The following is a 15595-nucleotide window of genomic DNA, read 5'->3' on the forward strand; positions in this document are numbered from 1 at the left end:
GGATAGGCCTTTGGCAAGTTTGAATGCACTCAGCTTCCATCCCTAGAGTACATATGTGCAACAGCTGTGTTTCATGTTCCAGCCCTTTAAGAGCCAAGTCCATCTCTAAGATGAATTTCCAGCATGGGTTTCTGTGCCCGAAACAGGTATCGTCTCAGGCGGTTTCTCTCGCTGTAGTAAATAGCACCTGCAGAAGCCTGACCCAGCAAATTCGCCTCCTAAGGATACACCTGCACATGTTGATGTCCTTTGCTCCAACAACAAGCAATTAGTAAAAACGATGTCCAATTTTTATCTAGAACCTGCATTGTGCTGTTAAAATTTGGTTTTAAACCAAACCAGTTCAAGTCAAATTAAAGCATTATTAATATTATATAACTATATAAAAATAAATCTTAAAAATAAATGTGAACAGTGTATTTTACCCTTAAAATTAAAACTTTGACAGCCCTGGTTCCAACCCAAAACATAAATGCTTTTGCCAGGATATAGAAAAATATTGTCAATACTTCAGTCATTCTGCAGAAAAAAATAATTATTATTCATTCAGTTTTTGTACGATTAATAATCAGGCACTCCAATATGAACCAGTTAATATATATATATATATATATATATATATATATATATATATATATATATATATATATATATATATATATATATATATATATATTTCATTCAGAATATAGTGTATATACCATATATATGAACCATTCAGTCAAAGGTTCTTTACAGAACCATCTTTTCTTACCTTTTTATAATCTGAAGAACTTTGTTTCACCACAGAGAACCTTTTGTGAAACAGAAAGGTTCTTCAGATGTTAAATGTTCTTTATGGAACCATTTAGACAAAAAGGTTCTTCTATGGCATCGTGAAGCACATTTATTATTAAGAGTGTTCATGAATATTGTGGGCAAATAAATTCACAATATTGATCTTATTGCAATATCTACAGAAATGTTTAACTTTATATTAAGTGACCTTAACTACAGTGTACATTTAAATTAATAATTTGGTACAATGCACTTATCATGTGCATAGAGAGTTTGTAACCATAACTATACAAAAGCATACAAAGAAATAACTTACAGTTGATCTGCACTTCCTTCCTGCAGATTTCCTTCTCCTTTTTTTCTGTTTTGTGTAAGGTAGAATTATGTTTAAACATGATTTTCATTATTTATTAAATGTCACAGTTACAGTGGCGCCCCCAGAAAATTTTAATAGGGGTGGCCAGATGAGGTCACAGTAAATCTTGGGGTGGCACATAAAAAAAGAAAAAGAAAAGATTAATAATAAGGGTTTTGTAATATTGAAATAAAACAATATCTGTGATTTCTGGTATTTTTTTTCTCCTTTTTTTAAGCTTTTTTTTTCTAAAATTGTGCACCATCTTTTAGGTCAAATACTTGCATTTGGGCTGTTACCAATCAAATGCAATCAGTATCAACAAAATGTATATTTGCAATGCAGAGAAAACAGAAGCTGCATCTGAAGTGCCATTTAGATGTTTTTACACACTGTTTAATACAGCTCTGTGGGACATGGAATACTTTAACCTGCAGTTACAGATGAATAAATCGTGTTTTGATATTTTAAATGTAAAACATTGAAAACTGATGTTTGAAATTATTTAAAAAATGATAAGGTACCTTAAATGTGAAATTAAAACCGCCAGTAGGTGGCAGCGAGTCACTGTTACAATAGATTGCAGTAGAACCGAATCATTTAAACGGTTGATTCATTCAGGAACTAAACACTGTCATGTTGCTCAAAACAGTGCCTGTGTTTGGAACATAGACTGTATAAAAATATGGACGTAGTGTCCGTGACGTCACCCGTAGACTACTGAAGAGAGTTTTTGAAGCCTAAAGTGTGTAGAGCGGGCCGTCGCCATCTTGGCAGCGCGTCACTGCGCGACTCTCCCGGGCAATCAAAAATTGGCAAAAAGGCGGGAGCTAGTTGATGTAGCCACGCCCACCTAGCGCGACGGCAGTGTCAGCAGCGGCAATCTCCCTGTCACTCAAGTGGCCACGCCCTTAATTATGCAGAACTTTAAGTCTTAATATAATTTAAACGGATGAGTTATAAAAAAATTCACCCCCCTCACAGTTGTCATGAAGGGCAAAATTAGCTATTTAGACCAAAATCATTTTTTGAACCAGGCTGTAAACATGTTTTTTCCTGCTGTAAAGTTGGGCATTTTAACATGGGGAGTCTATGGAACTGACTCCCTTTTGCAGCCAGCCTCAAGCGGCCAGTCGATGAATTGCAGTTTTAGTCACTTCCTTATTGGCCTCACGAGAGAGAGCGGGAGGTTGGCGCTCGGTTTGGAATGATTTTTGAGTGAGGGAATATGTTGTCTAAAAGGTAAGTCTCTTGATATTAACTTGTTTTTATTGAACTGTTTTATAAAATCAATATCACATTTGTAATTATGCTGACTTTTGGAGAAAAACGTCACTCTTTGTGTGATAGTAACTATATGAAATTATATAGATCTATAAATGTTCTGTCCCATATATTGACAAATTTGATAATTCTAAATTTCCAGTGAAAGAACGCACTATAAATGATTATGAGCACTAGTCTAGAACATCACATGTACATGCACACTCTGTGTTTTGATTGGACGGGGGAGGGGGAGGGTTGAAGGGCAGCTACTCTGGTGGCACCAATCTGCAATCTTTTTCAAACCTTGCAAACCTTTTTTCACTTCTTAAACTATTGTGAATTTACATTCTGCATTTAAATTAATAGTACCCACTGCAAATCATCCTAGGGGTGGCCAGAGTTTATACAATGGTGGCCGTCGCCACCCCTGGCCACCCCTTGGAGGCGCCCCTGCACAGCTAGCTGTGTTCTGGACATTTTGAGTCTAAAACCTCCCAGTAACCATTTATAAATAGCTAGCTAATGCTGCTGATGTTGTGTGCTTTAAATGATTTATGGCATCTAACACTGTATAACTGTTCAGTCAGTCGTGTTTCATTTTGAGCTGAGTCAATTAGAGCTGGTAACCATGACATAGATTTAAATATGATTGACAGGTGCAGCTTTACTCCATTTTTTCATTTACTGACCTCTGTTTCTTCAAAATAATAATTGACATATTATTCTTCTCTTAAGTTTAATTTTTGTCACAAACTATAGATACTGATAATTCCTGACCAACAATTGTTCGCACATCCAAACATATATTGTTGTTGTTTCATATTCTTTTCTTATTTTACATATTTGTTTTATGTCTAATATCTTTGGAATGCAGTTTCATTTTCACAGCTGTAATTCAGACTGACATCTTGTGAAATAGTTGTAGTGATTTTAATAATTCACAGATCAGTTCACAGGCTAATTGCAAGGCAGTTACGTTTACAGTATCTTTGTAATGGACAAAATAGGACTAAATATTTAAGTAGGTATCATGTTTTGAAGAAAAACTATTTATTGTTCATATTAGTGTTTTTGAACAAATTAGGTCAGTTAATTGATCTGGTTCACTTCCATGTATTTCATTCGTAAACTTACTGAATTGAACTAGGGCATCTCATTTATGAATGAACTGGGTCATCTTGATTTTGAACAAACTGAATGACTGGGGCATCTCGTTTGTGAATGATGATTTGTTGAGGACTGTCATTCAATATGTTAGTCTTGTTCAAAATGTGTAGAAATTACTAATGGTGTGCACAAAATGATATAACAATTTATTGAAACCTGGTATTGAAATTAGTTATGGCTATTATTCTTGTTTTTAAACTTTGATAAAAGTAATGCTGAGCAATTTTAGCAGATTTGTACACAGTGACATTTTAATAATGAATAATAAACCTTGTAAATGACTTGAGATTCACTTAGCACACATAAGGGCATTGACTGACACAAAAAGTAAGCAACTGGTGTTTATACAGTTTGCTACCGAGCGGCAACGTCCCGCTCTCTGCAATTCTTCGACTGGCCGCTAGAGGCTGGCTCCAAAAAGGAGTAATTCCCATAGACTCCCCATGTTAAAATGCCCAACTTTACAAGACACCCCTCGCTGCAGACTGTAGAGCAGTTATGTCACGTGCCTACGTCAGGTAACATTCAGGTAACTTTGTGGAAGTCTTGCCCTAGTGGTTAGAGAGTTTGACTCCTAACCCTAGGGTTGTGGGTTTGAATCTTGGGCCGGCAATAACATGACTTAGGTGCCCTTGAGCAAGGCATCAAACTGCTCCCTGGGTGCTGCAGAATAAATGGCTGCCCACTGCTCTGTGTGTGTGTTCACTGCTCTGTGTGTGTGTGCACTTTGGATGGGTTAAATGCAGAGCATGAATTCTGAGTATGGGTCACCATACTTGGCTGAATGTCACGTCACTTTCAATATTTTTTTTTTTTTAACATATGGTATGCCCTCAAATACTTTTGAATAAATTAAAGCCATACAGGTCTCCCCTCCTGCCATTCCCCACATACCCAGGTGGGCAGTCTTTAAACATCTCACTGCACCATAGGCACTGGGTCAGTGAACATGGCACTGTGAACCCGGAACTCCTGTTTGTATTGTGCAGAAAATGTACTCCAGTTCACAAAACCTAATTTACATAAAAGAACAAACAATATTAAAGCAATATTAAATCAGTTTGAAGAAAGGCAGAAGAGCCATACAAGGAAAAGATTTCAAAAGTATTTTTAAATATATTATAGGATGCTGTTAGAAAAGTTTTATTTGCTTTGTCTGTAAAGTACAGTACCTAAGATATTTACTTTATAACCAGCATTAACATCAACTAAATTAATAAAGTTTGTCAAGTCAAAATTTAGGTTGGCTTGGCTTGAGAAAACATATCCTGAAAGTTTGAAGTTTTTTCAATTTGAAAATTTTACAGTAGAGGGAAATAAACTCCATCAGAGAAATTAAATGTTTCACTTCACTGCCACCGAATCTCAAATCGTTACGAACATCTGGAAGTGAATGAACCTGGACATGCGTGTGGTGTGCATGCGTATTTACGGTAAATACATGTACGTGACGTTACCACGTTACTGCGCATGCGTTTTATAGACATACCTTACGTCACTTTGCGCATGCACAGTAAACACATAGGTACATACATGAAAATCTGTTTAAATTATATTAAGCATTAAAATTATGCATAATTAAGGGCATGGCAACTTGAGTGACAGGTGGATTGCCGCTGTTGTCACCATGGTCGAGCTAGGTGGGGGTGGTTTCAGCTACCAGCTCCTGCCTTTTTGCCCATTTCCGATTATCCAGGAGTGACGTGCAGTGACGCGTGGCAAAGATGGCGCCAGACTGCTCTGCCCACTTTTGGCTTCAACCAAGCTCTTCAGGAATCTACTGGTGACATCACGGACACTACTTCCATGTTTTTATACAGTCTATGTTTGCTACTTGCAGAAAGAGCCACAGAAGAAATCCATAAACAAATGTGAATTGATCCTTTTAGTAAACAGACTGAATGATATGAGATGAGAATCAAAATCACTACCGTTGCTTTGTATCAGAACCAAGGAGATTTTACCGCAAGCTATTTTTAGATGAGGATTGTTTCAGAATAAGATGTCAGCTTGCGACACAATGAATAAACATTTTCATTAAAGGAAGAAGTGCATTTAATTATAAACACGTTGACACTTAACAGAAATGTAACAACAAACAACATCAGTGCAAACAATGCAAACATCAGTAAACAATGAGGTGGCAGAGAGCATGATTTATTCATACTGTGAAGGGGCATGCTGGGGAATATAGTGGGAGAGAAATGGATGTGAGGTGCCTGTAGTAATTGACAACAATTAAAAAATTGTTCCTCTGAAACCCTCCACCTTCCCCAGCTCCACCTGTATTCGCTTGTTAAGTCTGACGTCACGTAGCAGTGCTTCCGTGTCCAAACGCTCTATCAGATACCACGAGAAAACAACAAAAGCTGCTAATATAAACTCACCATTTGATATAATACTACCGAGAAAGTTATAATCCTAACCTTTAACTCCTATCTGAAGTCCCAGATAGCCAGACAATGAAAATATAACTATAAAAATACATATATATAAAACTTATTTGTGTTTGGGACACTTGTGAGCACGGAGACTGTAGTGTATACCGTAAGTTTGAAAACGTTTAGCTTAAATTAATATTATGAATAAACAGTGCTCATAAACAACTGCTGAGGTAGTATTCTCAAGTGAAGCGAGTTGAGGCTCGGACCCGGAAACAGCGCTTCTTACGTCATCACTTAACAACCGAATAGATCTGTTACAGCTTATTATATATACTATTTGTGCAGCAGCATTATATCTTAACTACTCACAGCTCCACATCGGATTTTGACAAAATCTACAAAAACAACAATAACCTACAGCAGCAGCAGCAGCAGCAGCAGCAGTGTAGCAGATCTATTCCTGCAAAGACCAAAGACATTAATATTATACATTAGCATTCCCGATATGGAATGTTATAAATATAATTTTTTATAAATTTAATGGTGAATAAAATAATTATTTAGTATTATTATTCTCATTACTTTCATCTTACTGACCTCAAACTTTTACTTACACTATAATTTTGTTATTAGTATGCACTCATAAACTAGATTTTCAGAATCTAAATAAAGCTACTATAAAAACTAAAAAAAATTGTTCTAAATATAGAACTGGAATAGCCATCCAGGGCCAGAGAGATACCAAATAAAAGGGATCATCTGATAATCTCTCTCCTTTAGTACAGAAAGATACAACTATAATGGATTTTGGATAAGCACAAATCCTCTGAGACTGTCATCACTACAGAGATCAGCGGGGCGTCTGGTTTCCATTTTCTAGACTGTTACCATATGTACAATCTACTTGTTGATAAAATCCATCAGAGTAACATTTAAACTGTGCAAGAAAAATAGGCACATGTCTTCTGTCTCTGAGTGCGACTGGAAACAGACTTACTGACTGTGTGATTTCCCCTGCACTCCGGATCTTCTTGTTTACTGCTGAGCAGAGGCCACCGTCTTCCTGTTTTTGAAAGTAAAGAGCTGTGGTACACTCAAGAGACACTGTTTCTGCCAGGTGCGAGCAGACCTATGATACTCGACCCCCTGAGGAGGTAGAAGCATGACCGACTGACAATGCAACCAGAGACTCCTACTAGCAGATATAGTAACCCTGTCTCTGCTGCCCTGAGTCCCTCCAGCGTTTTTGATTGGTGGAAGGATGAGTTTAGAGTTCAAAGAGCTTCCACTGGACAACAGCTGAATCTGTTGGGAATCTAAATATGACGGATTTTAACCTGTCGGACAACAAGAGCTTTCTAAAGTCGTGTCTGAGTCTGGGTGCCTACTCATACCGCCGACACTCTTGGGTCTGGTAAGCTCAAATGTGGGAGTAAGGTTGCAACCGCTGCAGCCACCTGTTCGTTTGTTTGGATTAGCTAACTTAGCTTGCGTAACATGTAATGGCAAATCAAACTAATCTATGTTCTAGTTGCACAGTGTTTTGGGAGCAGAATGTTAAAAATTGGCTCTTAAACTTCGTGCTCTCACAGTTTTAAAGTTATCCGTTCCTTGTATCAGAGGCTTTTAATAATTTTAAAAGCCTACATGGGTCCCTATAACACCAGCACACTGAGATGCAGGTGGATGAGGTTTAATTTTATTCATGCACAGGAGACTTGGCTAGAGAAGCGTGGCTGTGAAAGAACTTTTCCCAAGTAATTTCGTAGAAAATAGAGTGAATTTCTTAAAAAAAATTATTTAAAAAATCAGCTGTTTTGCTCTTGAAAATGTGTGAACTTTTGCCACTCTCTCTCTCAGCTAGACATCTTCTCATCACTCTCTCTCAGTGATAACCAGGCTTAATGGAAGAGCCAAATTGGTTCATTTTGTTCTTGCTTTTTTTATTTCTCAATATATTTAAGCTCTTGCTTGAAAGAGATGCTTAAAGATACACTCTTTTTTCTTTGTTTTGTTGGTTGTTGTGAGAGTTGCCTTGGATACTATAATGACACCTAGTGGCTGAATATTACACCTCGCAAAAATGAAAGTGTCCGATGTATTTCATTTCATTCTGTAACTTGTTTTGCAGATCTGTGTTCTAGTGATCGCATTTCTGGCGAATAATATCATGATACTTTTTGCATTTCGTCCCCTTGGAATTATAAGGTTCTATCTAACATTTTTGTCAATATTGAGTTATTCCCATATTGTTATTCTGTGACAACTTATTTACATTGTGTGATAGATTTTTTTTATGTTGTATACATTATAATATTTTTATTTAAAAAACAAAAGGTTCTCTCTACACAGTCAAATGGAATGCAAAAACTTTGAAGCTCAATATCTCAAAACTACTCTGAATGCAGATAGAACCTTATAATTCCAAGAGGACGATTTGCCATACCGAATGTGCTATACTGTATGCAATAACCTGTCTGTGGGCTCTTTTGATTACTGTCATGTTAAGTGCCAGTGATGCAGTGTTGCCAGATATTGATATAAAACAAAACAAAAACAAAAAATAAATAAATAAACTGAAATGATTTCAAATCGTTTGCAAATAAGATAAAGATATTGCTTAACCCTAAACTGGAACTTCCCACTTTATTAACTTTCTAAAGTGTCAAATTTAGTGGAAAAGACAAGTCCAAAAGTGCTTGTAATAGCTGGATCTGGGAACTGGGCTGTGTCCGCACATTCTCTCATGACTCTCTCAAGCCTCTTTCACTCCGACAGCGTCTCGGAGCGATAATTTTCATACGACGGGCAAACTGTCTAAACTTAATCATACATGCAGACACTCATATAAGGAGTTTTAATTAGCAAACTAATCATTCAGAAAACAAATTGTATTTTTGAACATGAAAACATGAAAAATGTACAGGTGTCCAGAAAAAGACTGATTAGTTGATATAAATTATGTTAATTCATCTCAGTTTTGCAATTTAGTTATAGATCAGTTGTCGTAAGATAGATCATTGTTTGTATATGCTTGTATTGTGTTTGACTATGAAATTACATTTGGTTCAATAATAATGAACGAAACTTTATAAAACTGAACGTAACTTTTTCAGAAACTATCAAAAATATGCCATTACAAAAGTGAACTCAGTCGCACAAATTTAATCGGCTCTTCAAATATGCTTCATTCTTTGTTAATGTTTTTCAACATGTTTTTGATAGTTTCTGAAAAAGTTACATTCAGTTTCATAAAGTTTCGTTCATTATTATTGAACCAAATGTAATTCCATATTTGACAGGATTAAGTGCACATGTTCCCCTCAGACATTTAGTTTCAGAAATCATTTGTAAAAGCTGCACACAGGCACACAGAAGGCAGCTTTCATACAGCATGCTTTGTGTCAAGGTCATAGAATACTCTGCTCTGCGCATATCATGTCCAACAATAGCCCCGACCACTGTAACAGTGTAAAACAAGTGTCTGATATGGAAAAAGCTTTGTTATTGTTATAGCATACAGTACATTCAGAAAACATTAAAGTCAGGGTAACTTGTGGATTGAACTAACCTACATCATTTTTGAGTTTGTAAACTGACCGCATCCGAATATGGTACTGTGCATTTAGTACTATGGCATATATTTTCATCTAAAAGTACCCTTATTTAATTATTCATAGGCAGTTTAGAGCCATGAAATCCAAGTAGTTGGATAGGCAAAACATAATTAGCAAAATTTCATTCTGCTTTAGCGTGTCAAGATTTTTTATTAAATGTTTTTTTTTTATTTGTATTTAAATAATATATATATATATATATATATATATATATATATATATATATATATATATATATATATATATATATTATAATTACAATTTATTTTAAAATAATACAAATCAAATATGTATAACCTAATATACTGTATGACATTTTACGCTACTTTACAGTATTATATATTATCCCTTATAACACATATTTTACTCATAGTAAGCACTATTGACTATTGACATTTGAAACATTCCTATTACCAGTTTTTTAAATCGATCTGAAATGTAATTCACGGCTCCGCATCCCTTCCCCATCTCACCTCCGACCTAAGTGAGATTTGAAACGGCCTGCATCACAGATGGAACTGATCCCAGTGCTTTAATACAGTCTATTTGCTCAATTATGGAATACATTATGCATTAAGCAGCAGGCACCTGATAGGGCCGCATAACTCAAGAAAATGAGAAGCGGTTATGTCTCATTTTCATGATCAGCAGGCAGTTATCCTAGCAGCTGAAACTTAAGTGCTGTCCTGTGTTTTTGCCAGTCAGATAATCTTGTATAGACTTAGCGGTGAAAGGTGAAAGTGTGTAAATTGGGTCCGCTGGGCTCCCAGATAGCCGGCTTCACAGTTGGAGTCAGGTCCTTTTGACTTCTACCATTCACCCCTCCATCTTCCCTACCTGTTCCCATCTGGAAAAGATCACCCCTTACTCTGCCATTTCATTTCCCCCTTGCCCTTTTTAACACTCATTTCCACAAGTTCTTTTCTTTTTTCTTCACATTTTAATAGCCTTCCTGGTTTCTTTTCCCTCTTCCTGTCTTCCAATGCAAGATCATTTAAAAAGATTAATAAAAAAATTCAAAATTTTTAGTATAAATAACCATCAGGTAAATATTGCAGAAATTGCGATCCCGATTAAAATATGATCTATCATGCAGCCCTAGTTTTATGTGAGGAACATACCAAAATCATAATTTCAGGGTGTTCTTTATGCAGAATTACCAAAAGGTTTCAGATAAAGCAAGGTCTTGATTTCTGGATGAACGGTTCCTTTAACTGTTCCTTTTTTTCTCTCTCTCCTTGGCTGTCCTCTGTCTCACACCTGTCAAAGAACATCACATCTGTGAACAAATCAAAGAGATGCATGAAGTTTCTTATTGGTCTTGTTAGATTGAATTAGACAGAGCAGGTAAACAAAGGTCTGTGAGAGAGCGAGTGTGTCACATGGATCAGTGAAATATCCCCTAGAGTGACAGGTATGTGGATGTTATGCAATGATTCAGTGATTTTGAACAAATTAAGACAGAATAAGACAATGACTGTGCTCGGTGTTAATGCAAGAGTGATATTCAGAGGAACAATTTAAGACATTTAGGAGAAATATTTAGTTAATGGTTCTCTATAATCAAATATATTTGGTCAGGGTTATTCTACCGATAAGCGCTCACCCAGATCTTGTTCAGAGATTAGTTTATTCATGTTTATAATTAATCCTGTCAACAGTACAAAATTATAGAGTAACAAAAAATACAATTTACCATAAAAAAAATTATAAAAATAATAATTTTGGCTTCCTAGTTCATGTTTTCTGTTCCACAGTTCCTGTAGACTACTTGAAGTGAAATTATAATCAAGGATTATTTGTAATCAGTTTACTTGAGCGCCTCAAAATCAATCACCAATCAACCCCAGACACAGTTCGAGAAATGGTATTAGAACTGAGAGCTGGCGTGCTGCTGTCCTATTTTTGTCTTCTGTGTGTCAGTGCTACTCAGGTATCAGGGTGCTAACCAAGTAGGTGAAGTCTGCTTAGTGATTCTGGACTGTTCTGATTCTCCTCAACCTGTTTGTAGTATTAGACGGTTGGTCAGTCTTCTACTGCTGTTAATACAGACAGAGACAAGCATCTTCATGGGATAGTTCAAACAAAAATGAACACTGTCATCATTTATTCACTCACTCTCAAGTTGTTTCTTTCTTCTGTTGAACACAAAAGAGGAATGTTTGTATCCAAACAGTTGACTTGAATAGTGTGAAGAAAAAAAAACCTACAGAAGTCGATGGCTGTTAGCTGTTTGGTTCTCATTCTTCAAAATATCTTCTTCCGTGTTCAATAGAAGACAGAAACTCACACGGGTTTAGAACAAGTGGAGGTTGAGGAAATGATGACAGATGTTTTATTTTTGGGTGAGTTATGCATTTAAGATCAGCACTTTAGTTTTTTTCCCCACCTTAAATCTGCTGGATTAAACCCAGGATGTTATTTTAAGTGATAATCAATTGTCAATTAAATTAATGATCCGTTACCTAACATAAATCTCAATAGCTACATCAAAGTTAGGGCATAAGCTTATAATATACTTCATACTGTCATGGTTAATGTGCATGAGAGATGAGTAAAGTAGGATTTTCCTTTTTAAATATAAACTGTTATTTGCAATGTTTAGTAATGGGAATTGTTTGGTCATAAAATGTTTTAGGAGTATTGCAGAAGCAAATATTACTCATATTATGAGTCATCCTGTTTACTGTTGAAGTTGGATCTGTGACCACATTAATATTAATTAGTTGCTCATCATCTCTTCTCAATTAAGTTTTACTGGATCAAATTATCGTAAAAGACTCAGCAGGCAAGGTTTTTATTAAATATCAGCTAAGTCTTAAGTGACGGATGGATTTTCTTTATTTGTAAACTCTGCCATCTAGTGAGCAATACTGTTGTAAGTGTTATCGCCATACATTCTAGGTTTCTGGTCACCTCAAACCCATGAGCCCTTAACAGCACTTTCCTTTTGCATTATTTTAATTAAACATTTTTCATTAAAATCATTAAATTGATTACATTAAATTAGAAAGCATATTAAATAAATGATTCAATCACAGGTGTGATCATGTCTCCTGAGGCTAGTCAGAGAGTGAAGTGTTTCATATTTAACCTATTACGTTCTCACATGTATAGATCAGACACATTTTGAGGAATCGTGTTTAAATATTTCGTTTCGACATGTCGTGTTGTGACATTTTTTCACACTGTGTCACCTCTGAATTCACACCAGCCTGTTTGAGTCCACCTTTTCCTCTTATCATCAGCTAAATAGCAGACAGATCTTTCCCTTCACTGCCATTGTCTCCTCTGCTCCTCCGCATATCTCAGACTTCACACTTACAAATTGTTTTGTCTTTGTGTCAAAGTTTGCTCTGTTTAGCTTCATGGGTCTCTTCACAGCTTCAGTTCCTCTCAGAAGAGCTCATGGACGAGTTAGCATTGCACACAATGACGACAGATCAGTCACCTTTAAAGGATCACATGAGATTTTCAGGGAGGTCTTTAAATCCAGCCGTCACGTCATCACACATCAAACAACAGTGACTTGTCGTGCAGGAAAGACTCGTAATGAGGAATGATTGGAATGTTTTGTAATCCTATAACACAAGATACTTCTCATTGATGGTAATAATGCTTCCTGGAGTGGATTTCAGTTTTGGACTATTTGTTATTGTGTGTTACCGAACTTAATTTGTTACATGTTCCATGTGTTAAAAACAGAAAGATAAATAATATCTTTATTTTGGGTTATAAATAAATAAAGCAAGTAAGCAGCATTCTCTATACCTGATGCTCTATTCGCATATATGCATGTGACGGAAACAAAAGACCGGAAACGCAAGCTCATGAAGTTTTGTCTTCCATTGCATACCAAAATTCAGACTGATAACCTCTGACCCGTGAATACACATAACACAAAGACATTGTCTAAGCATCACATATTGATCTCTTGGCAAAAGTCAAACAACACACTGAAAAAGGGCAAGTTTTGCTGTCCTAGACGTCTGGTGTCAGTTTTTAAAATAAAATAAACTTTCCACTATCAACTTTTACTGTGTCTGAAGTTCTTAAATTTGTTAGCTGTCTGTCAAACTATTATGCAAAAAGGCATATAGTACAAATAGAACAAAATAAATCAAAATCTGGTGCAATTAGCTGATAATTATTTTCATATTTTTGACTGCTAAATTGCACAGACAGAACATACACAGAAAAAAATGTGGATTAGGATTTCCTTTTAGACAATTTTCATTCAGATATTGTAATTACAAAAAAATAAGGCAAGTAGCATATTGAATTTTTAAAGTAGAAAGACTTTAATTGTAAAACTCACTTCAATAATTTTATTTACAAATAATATATATATATATATATATATATATATATATATTTATATATATATATATATATAATTTTATTATTATTATTATATTTTTTTGACTAAGTAGCTGATGTTCTTTTTTATATTTATTACTTTGTGTGTGTGTGTGTGTGTGTGTGTCTGTGTTGGTGTGTGTGTGTGTGTGTCTGTGTTGGTGTGCGTGTGTGTGTGTGTGTGTGTGTGTGTGTGTGTGTGGAGAGAGAGAGCTGCTAACTAAAATCACTTGTTGTTGCAGTGAATTTAAGCATCTCAGTATTATCATGTACAATAGAAACATTTATATCAATTTAAGATTTTCCTAATTATATTTAACAGTTTTATTTGTATTATTAAATGTATATGATTTTTACAAATTAAAGATTTTTACAGCAGGCAATGGTAATTAAAATGTAAAAATAAACTGATTAAATGAATATGCCATTATTGACATACTATATATATATATATATATATATATATATATATATATATATATATATATATATATATATATATATATATATATATATGTGTGTGTGTTTGTGTTTGTGTTTGTGTTTGTGTGTGTCAATATATCAGTTTTTCATGTAATGTCTGTTTCACTGTTTATGCATTATGCATTAGCAACAATTATTAGTAATTTAATTAGGTCAGTGCACACAAACTGCAGTGCAGTAACACTCATAGTTTTAGATGTGTTTGTTCTAAGTTCCTCGTCATTAAAGCTCATAAGTCTTACCACAAGTTCGTCACTAAAATAGACAGCGTTTCATTATTAGAAGTTACAAAAAGCCCAAACCCCTTTTACACTTCTTCAGAAGTGTTCCAACCACGATTTGTGGCACTCAGAAAGCGATAAAACATATTAATAACCCTTCTGGAATGTGGAATGTCTTTTGTTAAATCAAACTGCATGTATTTTGTTTGTGTCTGCAGCAGACATTTAGGAATGAGACATTCCGACTCCTCATTGAGAGCTCCGCCCCAGGTTTAATGTGTGGCCGTCTTCTCTCTCAGAGCTGAGTTGAGTGCTAGCGCAGCTGGACTTCAAAAGGAAGTGGCTGTGCGGTGAAGTTGAGCTCTGTGGGAGGGCACTAAGTGTTAGGGGAGCCATGCAGGGGAGATGCTACTAGAGCTCACTGAACAGCACAGCGATGTGTTCTAGGGCCATGCTCCGCAGGTCGCCCTGCCACAGGGGCAGGGTTCATTTTGACTTCAGTGAGGAGGTGGTGAAGAGGCTGCACACCTCCACCTTAAGGTTAGAACTAACCTCCTCTTCTTCTGACTGTGTTACGTCTCAGACTCTATATGGTTCACATGCTTTCACACTCTCTCTTCCTCCCTCTTTTTTTTCAGCTGGCTTAGTATGCAATTACTGCAGCTACATATCTAAACTGCTACTTTAAATATGAGCCACTACTTGTCCATCTCTCCGCCTGTCTATGTCATGAATTTCTGTCCTTTTCTTCAGGACCCTTGTCAGACAGCGATCAGATTTCATCTTCATCTACAATACCACTTTCTGTACATTTACTTATGAGTTACTACAGAGCTCTGTTGTTTATATAGGAGTCAAATTGTTCACAGCTGTTGTACGTTTTCCATTGGGCTATTGTGTGTATTCACTGGATTGCAGGTTATACGCGCTCTGTGTGTTTGGTTGATACCGTCACCTCTACTGTAA

The 15595-nt window shown here is 35.8% G+C and overlaps 1 protein-coding gene across 4 annotated transcripts in view; it reads left to right on the plus strand.

Moving 5' to 3' along the window:
- Positions 1–15595, plus strand: part of pde4ba (phosphodiesterase 4B, cAMP-specific a) — a 142996-nt gene that overhangs the window by 80712 nt on the left and 46689 nt on the right. The window contains exon 1 of one of the 4 annotated variants that reach the window (XM_059571020.1): positions 7105–7363. The exons of 2 other annotated variants lie outside the window; for them this stretch is intronic. In XM_059571020.1, the coding sequence (XP_059427003.1) occupies positions 7272–7363 (92 nt within the window). In that variant the 5' untranslated portion in view covers positions 7105–7271. Of the gene's footprint in view, positions 1–7104; positions 7364–15011; positions 15170–15595 lie in introns of those variants that run through there. One more of the 4 variants, XM_059571019.1, reaches the window with a different exon arrangement.

This window comes from Carassius carassius, chromosome 17, assembly GCF_963082965.1.
Source record: "Carassius carassius chromosome 17, fCarCar2.1, whole genome shotgun sequence".
In the NCBI taxonomy this organism is placed as follows: domain Eukaryota; kingdom Metazoa; phylum Chordata; class Actinopteri; order Cypriniformes; family Cyprinidae; genus Carassius; species Carassius carassius.